The sequence below is a fragment of the Ptychodera flava genome, chromosome 13 (genome assembly GCF_041260155.1).
Source record: "Ptychodera flava strain L36383 chromosome 13, AS_Pfla_20210202, whole genome shotgun sequence".
Lineage (NCBI taxonomy): Eukaryota > Metazoa > Hemichordata > Enteropneusta > Ptychoderidae > Ptychodera > Ptychodera flava.
Window position 1 is genome coordinate 27271489 of NC_091940.1, and position 18317 is coordinate 27289805.

Below are 18317 nucleotides of genomic sequence, written 5' to 3' on the forward strand. Positions count from 1 at the left end.
AAGTCCAGCAACTCATTACACCACAGACAGTGGAGGGGGAAGACTACTGTCTATTTCACTGGTATGCAGTCAAACATTGATCGCTGTCACCCACTTCAGCATACAAACAGATGTACCTATATATTGCACAAAACATGAACAGATGAGCCGTAACAATATATGTAGAATATAGACATGCAGAAATTATATCCGATATCCTTTTGTTGTTTTTCACGTACTTGTACCAATACACACATGGAAATCTGTTCATGTATCTTCAAGCAAAAATTCGAACAAAATCAGGTACTTCTACACAGCTCAAATGTACCACAGACTGACAAAAATGAAAAAGAGTAAGATACAATTGTAACTTTGTATATAATTTAATCTGGGTATTTGTACATGTACACCCTGACTGATCTCTCTGCCACTAAAAAAAGCCTTTGATTCAGATTGCCACTGAAAAAAGCTTTTGATTCAGAAAATCTCATACTCTGTATGTAACAGTCCTTAAAAGAAAGTTAGAAATTAAAAAATTCATTCTGAATACTCAACAAAAATAAAACTCTCCTCTTCAGACTGTTGACATGGGTGTTTGTTTACATTAACTGAAAATTACAGCATACTAATATTTTATTTGTACAGACATCAGTATGAGACCCAGCTCCACTATGCAAGCAGTGATACAATAATAACTGAGCTCAGGTGCTCTCTTCTTTGTCATTAAAGCCCTTGTGTCTTTTTGCTCTTATTCTTGGCAAATTGCTGCAGCCCATCTTCAAATACAGCCTTAGTAAGTCCAATATCCTCATCTATAAAGATGCACGTCACACCTGGAGGTGACAGACAGACAGAATCATGGATTTACTGAAAAACACTAAACACTATTTGCTTTTTTTGAATAATGTTCTACCATTAAAATACTGTAGTATTTATTAGTAAGTTATTATTAGTAATTATATTATAGCTTTGTCAATACCAGTGAATTTTGTGACGTCATATCCATACATTATTACTGATAATGTATTCCATTATTCAGCACTGCGGCCCCACAGCGAGCAAGGTTTTTTTGGAAAAACGAAAATAGGACTGCGCATTTAAAAGGAGGGGAAATATCGGATAAACCATGTAATACACAAAACTATAAATCTTGACAATGGTTCACAATATTGATAATAATGTCTTACTGTACGATTTATTACATTTTATGAGTCCTCACGCACGCACTTGCCGTCTGTCTGGCTGGCGCTCAGCATGCAGTCCCCGTCCGATACGCTGGTTGTACATGTACTACGTTTGTTCATGGATGTAAAAAATAGACATCCATGGTTTGTTTACAACATGGTTCGCTTGGTATAGGTGAAACAGAACTCAGTACGTTTGCAAACTCCTAGACGATACTGGGTTTGACACATGGCATATTATGTATGTCAGTGGCCATGTAAACTATGCAAGCGTGAAAGGCTACTCGAACCAGCCGTAAACGGGCCAACAACGGCAGCTTGCTGTCATCAACCTTGACCGGAAGTGTCTACGGAAATTACTACGGAGCCATTCAAAGTCTCGGTCCAAGGTCAGCTACTACCAACAATCATGACGACCGTGGACTCTCCGTTGATCTAACATCTCGGCCACCTAATTCTGATGCACTGACTGTAATCGGAGACAACTTTCATTCATTGTTTTTTTCTCCACGTCTGTGATTTTACCTTGCCTTGTTCTCGATATGGCGACGGTACCGAAACCTTCTAGTATGTTTGTCAACTGTACCTTTCAAGCACCCGTTTACGTCAAGTTCTGTCGTTCGCCGAAATAAAATAGCTCTTCCAAGGAGCCATCGAAAATTAAATTTATAGACACAGTTATTATTGAAATATAAACATTTGAATAACAATGTTGAACTCTGTTGATATCGTTTGTAATGAATACTGTACTACTAGCGACATAATAATGATCGTATTGATCAGCTGATACCATGGCATGCAGCTCGCTGATCATGCTGATGTCGATGCATGAACATTCCGTTTTCTTCATCTCTGGCATTTCACCGTGTCGATTTTTTGAATGGCATGATATTTAAAGGTGATGTTTCAAGTTTGATATAGACGGTAGGGATGCAGTTACTTTTCATTTCCCTCGAAAATACATCGTTTTCAATTCAAAATGAACCGTGAAAGTGCTGGTCCTTTTTTTGTGCTGAACGTGCGTGTTCAGTGCAGTGCACTGTGCAGTGTGGAGTGCATGTAATATGTACAGAGTCAGGGCCGATCATGCTGGACGACGCTCACTGCGCTGGCTTCAAACTCGTTAAAATTCCTTTTTTATTCGTTTTCTACAACTACAAATTCACTGGCATTGCCAAAACTATAAAATAATAGCAATAATGCACCCCCTCCCGGCCCATAATGGACTCAAGCAAACTTTGCACTCCATAATGTACTCGGCTTCGCCTCGTACATTATGGCGTGCAAAGTTTGCTTTTGTCCATTATGAGCCGGGAGGGGGTGCATTATTGCTTAAGTATATATATATATATATATATATATATATATATATATATATATTTAGTGGAGTCTACCATAACATGGAAAGAGGTAGTCATTGTCTGCTACAAGAAGTCAACAGATTACAGAAGAATGCACCTCGGAGACAGATATTCCGACTCTAAAATTTTACAAAACTTTGGTGGTTTGCTTCTTGAGTAAAGTCATCTTGAGGTCTGTAGAGCAGATGGAGATTTTCAGTCTCGTTTTTGTGAAAATTGAAAGTTCAACTTTTTCCTGTACAATAGATGGTGGCAATATTGAATTTCAAAGATCAGTGAATTTTTGAAAAGTTGTTTCTCTGATGCCAAGATTTCAAACATCACCCCGTATGTCTATTCTCGATTTTGACAGAAAGCAGTTTATAATTTCCTTGTGGAAATGTATAAGCAAAATTTTAAAACTTTTAGTTTGCAGCGCATTACAGTCACCTGTAATCTAAATATGCCATTATATGGTCAAAGGGATGTTTCTTGGTATTCCAAATGCCAACATGAGGGCGCTGTTTTTAAAAAGCGGCCACCAGCTTGAAATCTTGTGATTGGTTAGATTTTCTTTTTCCATGGTTACTGGTACTGTGGCAAAATTGGAACAGGTAACAGTATACCTTTAAGGAAAAGATTTGCAGAATATTGCTGAGGTTGGATTATTATCTGTATTGGTTCATCAGCATAATCTCTGTTTCCCACAAATTCTAGTGCAAAGATCCTTTCAATTTCAAAAAAATATATATATCTGAAAAAACAAGTGCAGTGTTGTGTTAGTGCTAAGGCAGAGATGATTTGTTACTGTAGCTATAAGTGCAAGATGCTGGGCAGATTAGTTTTTATTTATGCAAATTATATTAATGAGCATTGTTTCAGTATTGAAATTTTATGCTAATGGTTCTTTATCAATGTGGAATATTCATCTGCCCCGAATTGTGTATTATATATATTGTAGTGTCTTACAGACCAGGTGATTTTGTATACTTGTAAGACACTGTGAATTAGCTGCATGCTTTTTCAGTGAAATTGGAATTTGAATCGAATTGGTTCTTAATTTACTGGTATCTACAAAGACACTTTGATCATTTTCTATGAAGGAAAATGTTTGAAAAGCTGCATCTTAAATTGGTAAACCCTTGAATTTCCAAATTAGCTAAAATAGCATTGCTTGCTAAAGGATATTTTTTTACAGTATTTCACCAGCTTGCACATATATACTGAGTAGTCAGCCTTGACCCTAAGAATCATAAAAACAGTTCAAAATGAGCAATTTCCATGGCATTGTGACAGATATTACAATAATTGCAATTCAGAAACTAAAACCCATTTCATAGAGTTACATCAAAATCAACACTGCTAATGATGCAATTCAACACAATTACTGTGGCGACAGTTCATACATTCATTCATATTAGATTTGATGTCTATGGTGAAAAATTGAATTTATGACACACGGTAATTCTTCTTCCTTTTCTCAAAGGCATCGCTAAGTGGTGAAAATACTCTGTTCTTGGTCAAAAAATCCCTAAAACATCGTACCAACATAATTCCCACCATTCAGCATGATACGCGTGAAGGACGAACTGTTGCCATTATTTTCAAATACGACTGGCGAACCACGAGAGGAACGATATTGACCAGTTTACCCGATGAACCAATATGATGCAATGTGATATTCTCTTTGACTCATAAAATTTCACATATTAAAGGTATACAGTCACCTGTAATCTAAATATGCCCATATATGGTCAAAGGGGCGTTCCTTGATATTCAAAATGCTCATGCGAGGGGGCTGCTTTTAAAAAGCGGCCACCCGCTTAAAATCTGTGATTGGTTTAGATTTTCTCTTTCCATGGTAACTGTGGCAAAATTGGAACAGGTGACAGTATACCTTTAAACGTATAAATGTAAGGCAGATTCAAGGAGATTTCAAGAAATCCGTAAATTGACTCCAGGAGTTCAAGAACAGCAAGAGTTAAGGACACACTGATATCAACATAGCTGCTTGTTGATGAAAACAAAAGCATGCCATTATGGTATAAATAATTTGACCTAGCCACGATCCCTCTTTGACCTAGCCTAACCCACAGTCCCTCTATCCACCGGTCTGGAAACGTGGCTGGTTTCTTTGTGACACTTCGTGATATGAACAAACACACGATTCACACCTTAAACAAAGGACACTGACAATGTTCAACTGGCCGTTATATCAATGTCGCTACCCCACGATCCTATGACAGCCGCAATGTGATCGTTCAAAAACATGACGTTTGTGGGTTGTTATTTTCAGAATATCACAAAACATTACAACTTGTTCCCTTTAGAAACACTAAACAATTTATTTTTTCATTAAATGGGTAACGTTGCCCCTCTAGATAAAGCTTGAAAGGGATGACACATTATGGTTGCATTATGATCACGATCGAAAAACAAAATGGCCACGCACTGTTCGCAAGTGTCATGGACTATTGCCCGAAATCAAGAAGACAGGCAAAATCAGCTGAATATTAACATCGACAGCTGAGTAGTTCATTACCGAACTTGTTATTGTGTTGACATGATAGCATTTTGTAAAAGGTATTTACTGTGCCTGAGCGCGAGCGTACGTATCGAGAGTTCGCCATATTGACGCTACATGGGAAAATATGCGAATAAAATCTACGTGCATTTCTGCAGTTGTCGTTCCTATTCTGCTCAGTTAACAGACATAATTTCACAGAATATTACACAGAAAACATATTTAGATCATATTTGGAGGCACTGACTACTAGCATTGCAAGAGAAAGGGATGACAAATTTTCCGGTGTGTTTCCAGCCGTGCCTGAGCGAGCGTACGTATCGAGAGTTTGCCATATTGACACTCCATGGGAAAGTGTGCGACCACACAACTAAAATCTACATGCATTTCTGCAGTTGTCTTTCCTATTCTGCTCAGTTAACAGACATGATTTCACAGAATATTACACAGAAAACATATTTAGATCATATTTGGAGACACTGACTACTAGCATTGCAAGAGAAAGGGACCACAATTTTCCGGTGTGATTCCAGCCGTTGCCTGTGCTATGTACGTCAACACACTCGCAGAGGTCAACCCCAGAAATTATCGCAGACTATCATCATTTACGATGGGATAAGGATCACCAAAAACACACACCGGTTTCAGGATATGCAGGGGTTTCATTAAGTTTTGAAGTAGGGGGCCAGAATGAAAAAGTAGGCGGCTTGCAGCTGCCATGACCACAAAGCGGTCGTCGTGGGGGAGCGTCCGGGATACCGAAGGCCGGAAACCCTGAAAAATGAGTTAAAATTCACTTTTTCCAGCTCACAGTCACATGAATTTCTGGTATTTTCAGGAGAATGGTCAGCAGTGTTCCAGGGCAATTTGTGTTCATATCATAAAAAGCCATTTTACCTGGGAGATTAGGCCTAAATATGATAATTCATAATTACAAATAATAAAATGTGGTAATGTTGACGATATTTTGAACAAAGAAAACTGAAGTCTTAGAACCTAAGAACCTCTATGCTTTTGGGAGGTAAACTATAATAATTCACTATTATTAATGATATAAATTTGATATTGTAGACGATGTTATAAGTGTTACATCTAGACAGGGGTTAGGGGATTGCCCCTCTGTTGAAATGTTGGCACCCCAATTAATTTGTCAAGGCGGACCATCCCCCCAATGAAATGTAGAGGTACAAGTAGAACACATGAACTGGTGAAATCCCCCCGAAATTTTCTATTAAAGGGGGAAATCCCCCTTGTTGATGCCATCCTGGATGAAACACTGATATTTTAAGCACAGTAAATGAGAAAATTTTCATTAATGTATAATGTTATGCTTTAAAAATTAATGTAAGAACCCTGATGTTTGGTATGGCAATCTGTAGATGAAGAACTTTTATACCACTGGGGAGGTAAAAAGGATAATTTATTTAACAATAACGATAAAAAATGACAATCATTACCATATTTCGCAAATAGAATCAAAGACCCTCAAGGTTATTTGACTATATGGGTATGCAAAGTAAGAACCTTGATATAGGATATGAAAATTTGTACGTTCAGAAGCTCACATTTGGATTTAACCTGACGATCGCTTTTGAAGTGAATTTTAGAGGTCTGATCGTATTTTAACCACTCTCTGGGTGACGTTTTTATTGGCGTCGATAGACCGAAAAGCAGTACATATAATACGTCCAGCTGGTTATATACCTTGACATTTACGCCTACCACGGTGCAACGCACGTCGGCTTACTAAAATTCGAACTGTAATCGGGAAGTTTTCGTGAGAAAAAAATCAGGTCATTGTCTTCGAAAACAGTTTAAATCCACGTAATTATCCTTCTCTTGTTTCTTGGTCCAGCTCAAAACTGAAGATCGTACAGAGAAGCTTGACCTTGCGATCGCTTCCGTCTTCATTTGTTCATCGACCATTTTGAATTGAGCTAATGACAGCCGACAGGTGTAGTACGCACGTTTTCATTGGCGTATATAAAGGTCTCCACATCGGGATCAGCATTTCAGGTAGCCAATTAGAATCGTCCGTTACAATTCTGATTATTATTAAGGCAGTATACGCCAAGACCGACCGTGCTGCATCGTAGTACAAGGCGATCGTAGTAGTCGCTCGTCTTGTAAATTTTGTTTCACATAAAAGCCGTTGCAAAGTTTGACTACACAGTTTGTGAAACTTGTCCGTATCATTTAAGAAGGTAAAAAATATTTCAGCGATGAAAGAGTTCAAATTTTCCGAAAAAGTAGCCGGCAAAATCGTGAGAGTAACCGTCAATTTCGCCGGCTGCCGGCTCTTAATGAAACCCCTGATATGATGATTTCTGTCTTTGTGTCGTAGATAGACGCAGAACACTTAATAGAGCCAAAAACAGCGAAAATTCGAGAAAAGCGTACACACAATCGGGGACTGTGGCATGCAGGACAAACCCAAGCTACGCATTATCACCTGACTGGCCCTCGTATCGCAGTTCGGCTGTGCTGTCTAGGTGATTGACACCTTTTACAATAGGCGTTTCCAGACCGGTGGATAGAGGGACTGTGCCTAACCTAACTGCCGACTAATCGGTATTTTCAACCTCTTACAATATTCTTTTGGCCTACCACTTGCGGGGCTCATTTTGAAGCTTATGGAGTAAATAAAGTTTTCACTGGCTCAGTCTTGTGAAAATTGGAAATTTATTTTCCCCCAAATAGACAACACAGGGATGGCGGCCATTTTGAATGTCAAATATGGGTGGTTTTGGATAATTTGTTTCTCTAGTACCAAAATTTGAACAGTGACCCCAAATTTTTATTCTTGATTTTGAAAGAGAATGTTTGAAAGTTATTTTGAGGAAAGTTTGCACAAAAATTAGGTCTTTCATTTTCGATACACAGACTACCTTAATGTGTATAGTCTGTTGTGTATGATACGGCTGAATTGATACTTTCATGTGAATGTTAATCTGTCACAGCTGAATACTCACCTATTGCACCAATATCACGAATGTTCCTTCCTTCATCATCAAAGAACAGCATATCTTCATAAGGAACTTTCATGGCGTCTTGAAACCTTGGAAGAGTGAAAATTGCTGGTCAATTTAGAACTGACTTAGTTTGACCAGAAAGTCTGTATCTACATGTATACAGCTTTACTTTTTTAGAGTATTGAAGTTCTTATGCAGGGACTGAAGAAAACTGACAACATGATTATGAAGGCGAGTATTTTGATACAAGTCCTGGTATTTCAGAAAGCAATAAGCAAGATATGCTGTTCACTGACAGACAAGTTTGCTCAATCATTTCTGGGGTTTTTTTTCCACCCTCTTGTTTCTAATGCTGTTGGGATCTCAGTGCTCAGGAAATACAGCTGGACACATGTCTACAAAAGCTGTTCGGCGAACCACAACAATGCAGAACTGAAATTTTAACTGTTTCTTTTATCTTCATGAGATTTATGAAGTTTTGTCACGGCAAAATGCAGAACCACCTTTCACTGTTTAGGTAGGTAGTAAGATCACCCTTTCACATTGCTCACTTTCAACAAAGTCATCATCACTTCATTGCAAAACATGGAATTTTATCGACTGACATCTTTTCTGTAATCTGCCGATGATTCTTTTCACAAATAGACAACTTACAATAATCACTTTTGTTCTTGTTTCAATGGGCAAAAAGAGACCCAAGCAGTAACGGACAGATATATAGAGCAAGTATTTTCCATTGTACTGTACGATACTATTGCCTAATGATGATAAAACTAGTACGCACCATACCGGTAAAAACTATATATGTTGGGGTAACAATGTTTAATTCAGGTCATAACAATGGTGTGATTATGGTGGCTGTGTATACTGCATGATGAGATAAAAAAAATCAAGTTACTACTACACACCTCTTAAAATGGGTCGTTTTTTTCCCTGGATAAATTTCTTTGTAGTCAAAATACTTATCAATATCATACAGTTTCAGTAGTGCTTTTGCGTCTGGAGGCGACTCCGTCCTGCAGTGAGACAATGGTCATAAATATTAATTGCAACTATAAAAGTGTAACTTGGTGTACCAGTGTAAAGTTGGCGTAAGCCTCATCTTCAAGTGACCTTTCTAGCTGACGCTGAAAATGACGCTACTCAGCATCAGCTTCAGCGTTGTATCTGAAGATTGCTGAAGTTACGCTACGTGATGACGGATAAATGATAAAATTCGCCCACAATTTTAATAAATAACAAGTCCGTTCTTTCACAACTTTCTTTTGAATCACAAAACTGGTTGGCAGGTAATATTTTATTGGGAAATTATCTCATAAAGACTAGTTTTTTGGTAGTGTTCATAATTTTCAGTCCATGATCAGTGGGTGTGTTTGTTGGTGTCCTGTCAACTCTTGCGATAAAACTTTCCCAAAATTTTATTTTATTTATCTATCTATTTATTTATTTATCAGATGGGTCAACAGGCCAAAAGGCCCAATAACAGACTCTGAGAAAATAAATACAAACAAACAAACAAACAAACAAGCAAACAGTACAATATCAACAAACAAATAAAAACTAAGAATACAATATGCACAGAATGAAAACAGAGAAAGGACCCTAAGAATAAAAACATCTGTACACAAACGTCTTAAAAGCAGTACTAGGTAAACAAGTCATCGTTGATGACACAGTCCCCACTTGTTAATGGGTGCTTTGATTACAGGTCCTCAGAGAGGATAGAGTCCTCTTCATTAGGTCTGTGATAAATATACTTTTGAATAAATTCGATTGATACATGTCTGAGTTGTAGTTCAGGAGATGAAAAAATTGTAATAAAATGGCCACATGGTGGCCATATTGGATCGAATCACAAAACAAATCAATGTGCATATGTATGACATAGGTCAATGTCGTTGTACCAAGTTTGAATAAAATTGGTTGAGATATGCCTGAGTTATGGCTCTGTACATGAAAAAATCGTAACAAAATGGCCGCACGGCAGCCATATTGGATCGTATCACAAAACAAATTGATGTGTATAGCTATGACATTGGTCAATGTCCTTGTACCAGCTTTGAATAAAATCTGTAGAAACATGCCTGAGTTATGGCTCTGTACATGAAAAAATCGTAATAAAATGGCCGCCTGCTGGCGGCCATATTGGATCGTATCACAAAACAAATTGACGTGCATATGTATGACATAGGTCAATGTCCTTGTACCAATTTTGAATGAAATTGGTTGAGATATGCCTGAGTTATGGCTCTGTACAGGAAAAAATCGTGACAAAATGGCCGCCTGGCGGCCATATTGGATCGTATCACAAAACAAATTGATGTGCATAGCTATGACATTGGTCAATGTCCTTGTACCAGCTTTGAATAAAATCTGTAGAAACATGCCTGAGTTATGGCTCTGTACATGAAAAAAATCGTAATAAAATGGCCACCTGGCGGCCATATTGGATCGTATCACAAAACAAATTGACGTGCATATGTATGACATAGGTCAATGTCCTTGTACCAAGTTTGAATGAAATTGGTTGAGATATGCCTGAGTTATGGCTCCGTACATGAAAAAATCGTAACAAAATGGCCGCACGACGGCCATATTGGATCGTATCATGATGTGCATAGCTATGACATTGGTCAATGTCCTTGTACCAGCTTTGAATAAAATCTGTAGAAACTTGCCTGAGTTATGGCTCTGTACATGAAAAAATCGCAATAAAATGGCCGCCTGGCGGCCATATTGGATCGTATCACAAAACAAATTTGCATGCATATCTATGACATTGGTCAATGTCCTTGTACCAACTTTGAATAAAATCAGTTGAAACATGCCTGAATTATGGCTCTGTACATGAAAAAATCGTAATAAAATGGCCACTGGCAGCCATATTGGATCGTATCACAAAACGAATCGAGGTGCATCTGTATGACATATGAAGTAATCCTTGTACCAAGTTTGAATGAAATCGCTTCAGGCATCTCTGAGATATCTGCGTGAGCGGACGGACGCACGCACGCACGCACGCACGCACGCACGCACGCACACACGCACGGAAATGACCAAACCTATAAGTCCCCCCCGGATAGGGGACTTATAGGTTTGGTGGGGACTAAAAAAATACCCACAGAAATGTCATTACACAGTGTAATAGACCTTGGGATTAAAAAGCATATTTTCTAAGATTCAACCTGCAACATGGAACTTCCAATAAAGATGGGGCCCTGAGGCATCTTAATGGTGCATAAAATGGAAATTGATATAAATGATAGAGACAAGAAAATATCCCTGAAACTATTCCGTTTAAAAAAGTTAGATCGAAAACCTTCAACCGAAGTGAGAGAGAGGGGAGATTAAAATGCATACAGGACTGTTTGTAATCACTATTATAGTACCCAATAAACTTCAAACACATATATTTCAGAAAGCTTTTTTGAACTTTCTGAACATGGTCACTCAAATATTGACAGTTTGGAGACCAGACCACAGAGCAGTACTCTCATCTGCTTCTTACTACAGATACATACAAGGATGTCAGAGCTCTTGGAGAATCACAAAAATTGATGCAAAAAGGGTGTCCACGGTTCGAAATGTGGAAAAATCGCCACCATGAGAGGCGATATAAAAGTCCCAATTATTTAGAGAACATATAAAATAATGAACTTGTATGACTTCAGGCCTGAAAATTAGACATATTAAACATATAGCATTCTGTTGTGTTGTAACTACATAGTGAGAAACGGATATTAAGGTGAAGTACTACGAATTACGTCAAAATTAGGTTGTGGTGTCATTTTCTTGAAACTTTGCACAAATATTCTTGGAAGTTGTGCAAGTCCAAAAATGAAATAAAAAATGGGGGTCACCATGCTTGTTTCCATGGAAACGGACGTTAAAATGGCGTCGTTAGAAATAAATAAAAATGATATAATTCACTTAGACTAAAGAAAGCAATTATAAAACGCGTAGCAAATGAGTTAATTTTAATAAATACCAAGAATTAAGATCCATATCTATAGAATGTATAGTTTTCATGATGTTTGTAAAGAAATTTTAACATAAGTACCGATTACAAAATGACAATATCGAAATTATATCACTACATAATTTTCGAACTTTCTTCCTGTCGCTTTGAATGGTGTCATTTTGACCAAACTTGGCGAATAAAATCCTGACATAATACCATTTAGTTTACACTTTTAATAAAAGGGTGTCACCACGCTACTTTTTACAAAATCTCCAGGTGAATGGGTAATATGCGCCATGTAAATGGAAGAGAAATGTTAATATTGAATAAAAACCAGCTTCCTAGGGGGTCAAAATATGAAAAGGTTAAAGGTCACATGTATTTCTGAGAGACTGGGTCAAAAAATTAGGTAAAAGCGCAATTTCAACAATGACAGGTGATGTTAAATACATGCGCTACAAAATAACCCATTTGCGGCAGGCTGAAGTTAAATCTGCGCAGAAATGTTCTAAAGCGTGTGCGCGTCCGAATTCGTCGCCCTTTACCTTAAGAGGAGTTACTAAATATTATGAAATACAAACACAACCGTGTTTTAATTAACATTTACAGTGATATGAAACTTGGAGCACATTTTTACAGTCGTTTTTACACTTATCATTCCACCAGACGCAGTCAGGAATAATCGGATCTGACGCCGGTGAAGCTGATGCTGTAGCATCATCCTAATCCTCATTTTCACGTGACCCCTGAGGCTGGGGATGAGGATGAGTATGACGCCAACTTTACGCTCGTACTTAGTATTGAACAAACGGTAAGGGTGACAAAGGGGATGAGCGGTGTGACCTATGACCTAGAAGTCTTCGGGTTAATTCTGGAAATTGCTTCAGTCCTGTATACCAGTATGTGTATAATTTTCTTCCATCAGAGAGACCTTTCTTGAGATAGAATTAAGTCACTTGAAGGTAAAATGCACCACATGGACAGATATTCTGACTCTCAAATTTTTTCAATAATTTTCTGATCTGCCACTTTTGGGGGCTTATTTTACATCTTGTGTTGCAACTCTGGGATGGCAGACATTTTAAATTTTAAGTATCATTAAATAATAGGTAGTTTGTTTCGCTAGAACCAAACTTTGCACAGCGACCCCTAATCATTATTCTTTATTTGGCGAGGGAATATTTTAAGTTTCATTAAGGAAAGTTTGAGAAAAAAACTATTCAGTCTTTCACTTTTGAGGTGCGTACTACTTCAACCTAGAAGGCCAGGCACACTAGTTGATGAAGATAGATAATGCAATGAGATTTGAAACTGTGTTGAGAAGCATAATACTAGCTGTCATGATACGCAGCTTACGACATAGTAGCAGGCTTCTACCAGTTGTACGTGTTTAACACTTTCACCACTAAAGTTTGGCAAAGTCCCATTTCTAAGGGAAAGTACTAGGTCATACACTATACCTTGTAGACCAGAGGATCAGTCCCTTGAGGGCGCTCTCTACGCTCCTCCTCTTAGGGAGCGCCCTCGAGCGACTGACCTTTCAGTCTAGATACCTTGAAGCAGCGGCAATTTTGATTCCTTTCGCTTTGATTGCTTGCAGAATTGGTACAACGTCTTCATGCAGCTTCATCTCTCGCTTCCTCCTGTCGATGACTTTACCATTGCTACAAAAATACCAAATTTATGAGGTTTTTGATCAAATAACAGTTGGTAAACACTTTCAAATTTCTATGCAAATACTTTACATTAAAACTGTGAGTGTACATTCATGAGAATACATCACACTTAATGTTATTCTAGAACATTTCTATGGACACAAACACGTGTCTAGTGTTTACAGAATTATTTACGGTCACACCGAGATATCTACAACTTCTTTACGTGAACTGATCAAATGAAAGGACATACAATTTCAGCCAGAATATCTATCAAGTGGGATGCAGTGAACAATCAATTCAATTGTTGATATATTTTAATCCAAAAATACCAGCTAGTGTTCTCAGAAATGTGTTTTTCATTACTTTTAAATTTTAAGAAAACTGCTTAGGTTGGTATGCACTCTTCACTCAAGTGTGTGCAATGCTGTCCTATGATAAGAGATTTGCACTCTTCTTTCAAGGGAATTATAAACGGGCATCCAATAAACCTGTCCATCAAAAAAGCTGTTTGTAAGCATTTCTTGCTGGGTGGTGGGTGATTTGTTTCTAAGCAGGTTTGGTAGGGAATTATCATTATATTGCTCAATGAGTAACTTGAAAAAGGCCTATTACACGAGGGATGGTGAGTATTATTTAATTTCTTTGGGTAGAATTTGCCGATGGTGAAGGAACAAGCATGTAGTAAGGGGCTGTTGACAATAAAAGCTGACGCACGACAAACGTAATTCTTTCATTTAGGGGGTAGGGCTAAAAAGCACATTTCGTTTTGTGTGCATCAAAATCGCATAAGGATTTTCTATTGTTTTTGAAGTGCGACTTTGCAGCGAGAACACAAAACTACCTTTGCGTTTATCAAGAACAGAATGACCACAAAATACGGAGACAGAAAAGACAACGAAAGGTCAAATAAAAACTTTTATAACACACCACATGCTCATTCTGTGTCGCGATTCGCCAGAATACGTCACGTGACGAGAAAATAGATACGTCTAGTCCCCACCAAATCGACAAAAGTGACGTCAGAGGGTATTTTTTGAAAAGCTATTTCCCTAGGGAAAGAGTTCTGACCAAATTTGGAAGAGTGCCCGGTCACGTGACCGTAGTGTCGTCTGCAGCTTTGCAACAATGGCGGGTGACTAGAACGTGATGTGCGTCCGGGATAGGTGACGACACATTCTCTAAAACAGATTTTCCAACATTTTCCAACATTCTAACAGCATAGGAACTTGAACAGCTCATCATACGAAAAGATTAAAGTACAACTAAGGATGTCGCTAGGTATGCTTAGAATATTTTTTGAAAGAAAGTGGTACAACGTACAACTGAAACCGCTGTGGAAACATCGCCCAGTAAACTTGTTACAATGGATTGTTGCGGTGCAAAATATCCAAACACATTAAAAAACTATATAACAATACAACATGAGCATGTGGTGTGTTATAAAACACCTATAGCCTGGTCTTTATTCGGGCTATAGCGCTCGTCTATTACCCCTCGTGGTCGTGTGTTACCAGAAACACATCGCTATACCCCTCGGCCTATGGCCTCGGGGAATAGCGATGTGTTTCTGGTAACACATGGCCCCTCGGGGTAATAGACGGGCACTATAGCCCTCATGACCAGGCAATGGGTGTTTAATATGGTTTTTCAACGTAAAACATGTATGTGAAACATTTTCCTACCTGCGAAATACATGTGCCCTTCCGGTATTTTTTCACAGGGGTGCGGATGGAGAGGTGCGTGTGGGTTTGTCAGAAACAGCATCATAATACGAAATTGATTTCGCATAAGAACTTTCGTTTTGAGGGGGGAGGGAGGGGGATTCAAGTAAAACGAAGGAATTACGTTTCTTGTGCGTCAGCTTTTATTATCGATGGCCCCTAAAGAGATGGTAGAGAGGGAAGTTGGGAGTTTATCAGTGGGGAGTATGAAGGGATCGTTGGATATTTTCTGGTAAGGAGCTGACAGAAGGGTAACTCAGTGGGTAGAAGGACAGTAACAAACAGCTATTTTTTTCTCATCCAAATTTTGACTTGGTTGAAAATGCATCAGAATAGCATATTCATATCTTAAAACAATTTTTCACAAGAGGCTAATTGGCTGCCCCTTATTGTGACCAAATGATTTGTAGCAGAGCTGGAAGGCAAGGAGAAGGTAAGAAAGATAACGTAATGACTAAAACCTGAGTTTCTTGAATGGTAGATCATAATGCGTATCAACCCAGAATGGCCATAGCGTGTAATCTGTAAAACAGGACAATGTAAAAGAAATGTTAGATGATTAATTTCTGTGAAATCAAAAGATGACAATAAAAGCACAGATAATATAAACCCTGAGGATTATCTTGTATTAAATTTTTAAGTTTTAAATTTTTGACCATACTTTGCTCAAGGGAACCATGCTTGTTCAGAATTAAGAAGAAAAACACCGGTCACCGTGCAATCTTTTGGATTAGAGAACTAGAAACACATTAATGACCTAAACTTTATCAATAGTTGAAAGTCACCGGTATACCCCTATTTTAACTTTATAATGGAAAAAAAATATTTTTTTTTATTTTCATGAAGACAAGACAGGAGGAACTTAATTTACTTCAAGGTTCAGTATGAGGTCTAGACTTGGTTCAAGTCGGTGAATATTGAAAAAATAAAATCATTTACAATAGTTTCTCTTGTCTCTCCTATTTCGAACAAGTTAAACCTATTCGGAATTTGGCAGCCCATGCCAGGTTTTCCCAGTGATGTAATGCGTTACCTTTGAGTCTACGCAGTAGTGAGTTAGTTTCTGCCGGATTCATTCCGGGTGAAACTCCCCTGTATAGCGTCCACTCCACTCACGCGTTTCACATGGAAATAAAACACAAATCGTCGCGTTCACTCCACTCAAACATTCACAAATCACAGACTCGAACCAAGTCTAAAATGAGGTCCTGATAGCAGTTGAAAATATTGATGAAATTAGAGTGTCCTTACAACTTGTCCTGAGGCACATTCTAACTGGACCTGCTTACCCTTACACACTCAACATTGATAACAATGGGTTTGGGTCAAACCATGGCGATAAGTCACCGACTCAAGCGATGTCAATTATGCAAAGGTTTGCCAGACTGACAAGCGTTTCATGCATCTCAGACACAGATGTGTGCGTTCCATACAGTTTTGCTTTCATTGCACCCTTTCACCAAAATGGTCTGGTCCAACGTGATTGTCATCAATGGTGATTGTGGACCTGTTTACAAGGTGCTGGGGATGAACAGGTTAATAAATGCCAACATGTCTTTCCTCTTTGCTTGTTGTGAAGAATTTACGAATTCAGCTTTGTTGCTTCATAACAGTAGTTGTTATTGGAACATCTTTCCTGGACATAGACACAAACTTTCTGTTGGTCAAAGCACTGATGATATGAGTGGTATGCTGTTAATGTACGTTGATGGATGATGGTACCGACAGGATGATGAAGATGATGATGATGAAGATGATGATGATGATGATGACGATGAAGATGATGATGATGAAGATGATGATGATGAAGATGATGACGAAGATGATGATGATGAAGATGATGATGATGAAGATGATGATGATGAATGTGATGATGAATACTAACTCTTGATGAGATTAACTGCAGCGTTATAAACAAAGTGTCGGAAATTACAGTACTGGAACTTTCATAGATTTGTTGGAAATTTCATGATTTACATTGCATAAATTTCCTCTGAACACTGTAGCCTAATCTGCAAATTACCTTTAAGCTTGCAAACCATTGCAAACACTGATTGCATTATACCGACAGTAACATCATCAAGCAGTTGTTAAATTTCAAAACAAGTAACAGTAATGAGTATTTTAATGGTTATTTCATCAATTTTTGTTACGGAATTTGGTTCTTGCATATCACTTCAACCATGAACCTACCACAGTAGGTTCATGGTTCAACCATGAACCTACTACCATGGAGGTAGTAGAGACCACGTATGTAGCCGGGCCTGAGCTTAGTCTGTGTCGCTGCATAAAGACACGGCTGGTCTGGATTATTACCGAGAAACAAGCTGACACCAACGAAGATGGAGTGATTTCGAAGATGACGTTACCCTCCTAGTCTCTGGTTGTGCAATTGTTTGTCGGTCAGACCATACACCCTCGAGAAACACGGACGACGACTGTGTGTTGATTAAATGTTGTTGAAAATATTTGCATCATTTAATCATTATTAAAATATATGAAAAAAAAACCAACTTCCTGAATGAAAAAGCAGATGCCGAAAAATTTAGTTCCGTGGTTGTGCCTTATTAAGTTACTTACCGAGATCAAAGACAACCAATGCGGGAACAATTGCTGGGAAAACTATGGAATCCATGCTTGGAGTTGGTCACCAAATGTACCATGCAACCTTCTTCCCCGCCCCGGGAACTTGACGATCGCCCAGACGCCCTATATCCGCCGTAAAGTCACCGTAGACTGTGCATTTACTTCGCTTTCACGTAGCTTATACTCGGCTACGCCACGTCGATACACGCCGGTACTTACCTAAATACCGACTTGAGCCACAACTCCACGGACCTGTGACCTGAGCTAACACACGTTTACTTACTATCCTACTTACTTACGGATAGCATAGGAATCAGATTGGGAGTATACCTCACAGAGAATTCCGCTGCGCCAGCACTGCGCCAACTAAATCAAATTTCCAATCAGTGGGG

The 18317-nt window shown here is 38.4% G+C and overlaps 1 protein-coding gene across 1 annotated transcript; it reads right to left on the bottom strand.

Annotated features, from left to right (window-relative positions):
* Positions 1–343: 343 nt before the first annotated feature.
* On the bottom strand, positions 344–18270 carry LOC139148024 (magnesium-dependent phosphatase 1-like). The gene is made up of 6 exons (XM_070719287.1): positions 17920–18270; positions 15801–15861; positions 13514–13624; positions 8908–9015; positions 8000–8085; positions 344–812 (listed from the first exon to the last, which is right to left on the bottom strand). Exons 1-6 carry the CDS (start codon positions 17972–17974, stop codon positions 703–705), a joined length of 531 nt encoding a protein of 176 aa, XP_070575388.1. The 5' UTR covers positions 17975–18270; the 3' UTR covers positions 344–702.
* Between the last annotated feature and the right edge of the window lie 47 nt (positions 18271–18317).